The 5,223-nt window shown below is 41.0% G+C and overlaps 1 protein-coding gene across 1 annotated transcript in view; it reads left to right on the top strand.

The window, feature by feature from the left end:
- Positions 1-5,011, top strand: part of HELRODRAFT_159777 (hypothetical protein) — a gene marked incomplete at both ends in the record, with an annotated part of 5,711 nt that extends 700 nt beyond the window's left edge. The window contains 11 exons of the mRNA XM_009011624.1: positions 199-597; positions 704-924; positions 1,170-1,372; positions 1,593-1,673; positions 1,804-2,020; positions 2,161-2,251; positions 2,483-2,568; positions 2,774-2,879; positions 3,143-3,741; positions 3,993-4,103; positions 4,364-5,011. Coding sequence (XP_009009872.1) covers positions 199-597; positions 704-924; positions 1,170-1,372; positions 1,593-1,673; positions 1,804-2,020; positions 2,161-2,251; positions 2,483-2,568; positions 2,774-2,879; positions 3,143-3,741; positions 3,993-4,103; positions 4,364-5,011 — 2,762 coding nt within the window. The remainder of the gene's footprint in view (positions 1-198; positions 598-703; positions 925-1,169; positions 1,373-1,592; positions 1,674-1,803; positions 2,021-2,160; positions 2,252-2,482; positions 2,569-2,773; positions 2,880-3,142; positions 3,742-3,992; positions 4,104-4,363) is intronic.
- Positions 5,012-5,223: the final 212 nt, after the last annotated feature.

Here is a 5,223-nt window from a genome sequence, read left to right as displayed (position 1 = left end):
CTCATGTAACTTTCATGATAAAACTGTACTCTCTCTTTCTCTCCCTTTCTCTCTCTTTCTTTCTCTCTCTCTCTCTCTCTCTCTCTCTCACTCACTCACTCTCTCTCTCCCACACACACGCACGCACAACACACGCGCACACACAACACACACGCGCGCACACACACGCATACACACATTTGAAAATATTTTTCAAAGGTTTTTCATATGCCGGTGTCGAATACGGCGTCGAATGTCACTGCAGCGTGTTTTTCAACGCTACATCGGCCGCAAAAACGCACCAACGCCTATGCGATCGACCCTGTCCCAGCTACAACAACATCAGCATCATCAACAACAACAACAGCAACAACAACATGAAAACAACACGTGATGATGTCACTGGACTGACGACGAGTTGGAACGTTACGAATGGCGCGAAAAGTAAAAGAGCTAAGTGGCACAAAAGGGTTTACAATAACAACAACAACAATAATAACAACAACAACAACAATAATAACAACAACAATAATAATAATAACAATAATAATAATAATAATAATAACATCACTACTTGTGGTGGTTATCTAACAATTGAAGTTTTCAAAACTGGTTTCGGTGAGTAAAATAATGATTTTATTATTATTATCATTGTTGTTGTTGTTTTTGTTGTTGTTGTTATTATTATTATTGGTTGTTATTATTATTCTTAATATTTTTGCAGCAAAAGTGTTCAATAAGGAGGCCACCGCTAGCAGCGACAACAACGGTTTCACGAACGGCAACAACAATGACGTCATCGCCGGCAACAGCAGCGAATCAGACGACGGCAAGGTCAAAATATTATTTTTACTCTCGCTGACTGGCCGAGCTTTCAGGCAGGTGGTCCGACTTCTGAGGTCCATCTATCGTCCGCACCACTACTACCTCATACACGTTGATAAGGTGATGAGGGTGATGGTGATGAGATTGATGATGGTGATGGCGAGGAAGAAGATGAGTATGATGCTGATATTGATGGTGAAGAAGATGAAGATTATATTGATGACAGCTGAGGGATGGATCTATTGCATAATGTATTGTTTCAGAAGCACACACAAACACACGCATACAAACTTGCAGAAACACACAAACACACACAAACACAAACAAACAGACAAACACACTTACATATGAACAAACACACGCAGAGACAAAACTACCTACACAAAATGCTGACAAACCTCTCCGCGAAATTACACAACGTGGAAATGGCGGAGAAAAGATTCGCGACAATTTGGGGTGGCTCAAGCCTCTTGGAGATGCTGCTTTCGACAATGAAAGAGGCTTTGACATTCAAAACCTGGCCTTGGAGTTACTTCATTAACCTCAGCGAGTCAGATTATCCCATTAAGTAAGTGATCGACATTTTTTTAAATTTTCAAAATTTTAATGTAGCTAGTTTATTTGTCATTGTTTCAATGACTTTCAATCTGCGAGCGTGGATCGTCTTGTACTATCACTTCTTAAATTAGTGATACATTTGATACCACCGGATCTGTTATAATTAGTTATAATTACATTTAATTATAATATGATAATTATTCATGGATATTTATAATTACAATTTCCAGGCCGATCGAGCAACTGGAGGCCTTCCTGACTCTGAACGAGGGAATGAACTTTTTGAAGTCCCACGGGAGAAATACTGCTAGGTCGGCTCTTTTTGTTGTTATTATTATTGCTGTTATTATTATCGTTGCTGTTGTCGTCGCCGTTGGGGTCGTTGTGGTTGCTACTGTCGCGACGACCTCAGCCCAACCCCCCCACCACCACCACCACCAGATTCATCCAGCGCCAGGGTCTGGAGATGCTATTTTTAGAGTGCGAGCATCGGATGTGGCGATTGGGCGAGAGGAGGCTGATGGGCGGAGTCAACGTGGACGGGGGAAGCGATTGGATTGGTCTGCACAGATCCTTCGTGACCTACTTAACATATGGGTCGGATCAGCTGTTGAATGGGGTCAAGCTGTACTGGAAGTATGCGCTGCTGCCAGCTGAGGTAATAATACCTCACCTGACGATGCCATCATCGTCATCATCATTGACCCAAGTATCATCATCACAATCATCATCATCACAATCATCACAATCACAATCATCATCATCACAATAATCATCGTGATCATCATCATTTTTCAGTCATTCTTCCACACGATGTTACAAAACAGCCGCTTCTGCCACACAATGATCAACAATAACCTACATAGTACCAACTGGAAAAGGAAGCAGGGTTATTATTACGCCATCTGTGACGTCATCATCTACGTCATCATCATCAACATTTTCATCGTTGTCGTCTTTTACGTTAATATACTATGGACATGATGATCACCTTGATCGTTATCATTGTCATCATCAGGGTTAATGATAATTGCGTAACATGGTCATCATCAACATTATCGTCATCAGTGACGTCATCATCTTCGTCGTCGTCATCTTCTTCTTCTTCGTCACCATTCAGGTTGCAACTGCCAGTACAAGCACATAGTCGATTGGTGTGGCTGCTCGCCCAATGACTTCACCATGGACGACCTTGAAAGACTGAAGGTCACTTGATGATGATGATGATGATAATGGTGATGATGATGTTGATGATGATGAAATGGTAGTAGTGATGATGATGATGATGATGATGATGATGATTATAAAGGTGATGGTGATGTTGATGATGATGGTGATGATTATAAAGGTGAAATGGTAGTAGTGATGATGATGATCATGAAAATGATGATGATGATTATGGTGACGACAGGCGACAAAGAATAACCCGGATTTTTTCGCGCGAAAGTTCGAAGCCATCGTCAACCAGGAGATTATCAATCAGGTCGATGAAAACTTTTTACTCATCAGTAATGCCGGTAAGGATGATGATGATGATGATGGTTGTGGTGGTGGTGGTGTTGGTGATGGGGATGTGATGGTGGTGATGATAATTTTGATTGTTGTTATTCTTGTTTTTAAACCATAGTATGAGCATCTAATCAAATATGATAACTCTTATTACTGTTAATTTTAGAGACGTGCGTGTGTGTGCGTGTGCGTGTCTGTGTAGTAGGGTGATGATAAATGATGCTGATGATGCTGATGCTGATAAATGATGATGACGATGACGTCATCACAGGTCTGCCGTCCATGGATTCATTTTGGCTGAACATCTGGAACGTAGATGACGATCGTGGCGATCTTCCTGATGACGACGACGACGATGATGATGACGATGATAATGATAAAAATAATAATAATAATAACGACACTCCATCTCGACCACCATCTCCACCACCATCATCATCTTCTTCTTCATCGTCATCTAGTCATGACAGAGTAGTTCTACTCACATTTTTGTCATCGCTTACGCGACTAACACGGCAAACGTACGGCAGCCTAACTACCACTACTGCTGTAGCTGCTGCAGCTACTACAGCCGCTAAAACTAGTAGTACCACAAAGGCGCGATCGTCGTTATTTTCATTAACATTATTAGATGCCTACGTCTTCAAACATGAAGAAAAAATTAGAGGGGTGGTTGTAACGTGGTCCCTATGGGGTCAGGGTGAAACATTGGAAGGCCCCCTAGGTACTAATGATGGTAATGATGATGGTGGTGGTGGTGGTGATGGTGGTGATGGTGGTGGTGGTGGTGCTGATAAAATTGAGGCCTTATTCGAGTTTGTTCCATTTGAAATTGGGAAGAGGAAAGGTCGCAAGGTCATTGGTGTGCAGGTTTGGGTTTGTTTGTTAATTCTTTTATTTGTTTTTTTATTCATTCCGTCGTTTCTTTTTCTCCTTTTTTTTTTCATTCAGTTATTCATTTATTTTTTTTGTGGTTCGTCAAGTATTTATTCGTTCTTTCTCTTTTTTCTCGTTTTCATTCATTCATTCATTCATTCATTCATTCATCATTCATTCATTCATTCATTTATCATTCATTCTCTCCCTTTCTCCTTTTTTTTTCTCTCTCTCTCTCTATCCAGGTGGGTTCAAATTACGAGCAGAAAGAGATGATGTTCAGGAATTACCTTTCCCTATTTGGACCGGACAGCAATTTAGTGGTGGCTTTCCATACGCTTCAACTGCAAGAGGAAGTTAGTGACATCTGGCTATATTTTGCATCGAAGTCATTCATCCACCTCCACTATCATCATCATCATCACTTCATCGCCGTAACCATCACCATGACATCATTGTAGCCACCCACTCACTCACTCACTTACTCACTTACTCACTCACTTATTTGCTCACACACACACTCACTCATTCACTCACTCAACTCGCTCGCTCACTCACTCATTCATTCATTCACTCAACTCGCTCGCTCACTCACTCATTCATTCATTCACTCTAGGCGAAAGTCGAAGTGCGATTGGTCGATCCGGATGACGTAGTAGCATACGTCAGCGCAGTCAAAATACCGAAACTCGTCACCATGGCGACACATGACTTGAGCAACATCACGAAACCACTGAAAGCCGGTATATGGAGAGTGATGGTTCGAGAAGATGAAGACGACGACGACGACGATAATGCTGGAGGTGCTGATAATGATGGCGGTGCTGCTGCTGCTGATGATGATGATGATTATAATGAAAATAATAATAATAATAATGATAATAATAATAATAATGTTGATGATAGGAGCAATGGTATTTGGATGGCTAGGTTTTTAATCATCCCAATCAATAATAACAACAATTATAACGATGATGATAATGATAATGATTTTAACGACGGCGGCGATGATGATAATGATGTTGAAGACGACGACGATGATGGTGGTGGAAAGAGTTCAGAGCGAAAGAAGAAGCTGGACGAACGCGTTGACAGTCTGATAAAGGAGTTCTGGAGACAGACTGGATTATGCATCACAACACCCAAACGTCATCATGACGTCATCGATGTAGATAAACAACAACAACCGGATATTTACGGGTGTAAGGATAGCTACTGGAGCAGCTTTCATGACGATCCAAAGTCACAATTGACAGTTATCTAGTCCCCTTTAAAGTTACCCTAATATAGCTCCTCTTTTTTATTCTCTCATTTTGGTTTATCTTTCTCTCTCTCTCTCTCTCTCTCTCTCTCTCTCTCTCTCTCTCTCTCTCTCTCTCTCTCTCTCTTTCTCTCTCTCCACTTCATTTATTTTACCAATATTTTAAGCATATTCATTGTTGTTAATTTTAACTCGTACTATTTAAACTGTGGTTT

This window comes from Helobdella robusta, assembly GCF_000326865.2.
Source record: "Helobdella robusta unplaced genomic scaffold HELROscaffold_1, whole genome shotgun sequence".
Lineage (NCBI taxonomy): Eukaryota > Metazoa > Annelida > Clitellata > Rhynchobdellida > Glossiphoniidae > Helobdella > Helobdella robusta.
Note: the sequence above shows the minus strand (reverse complement) of the source record. Positions and strands in the feature narration are given on the sequence as shown.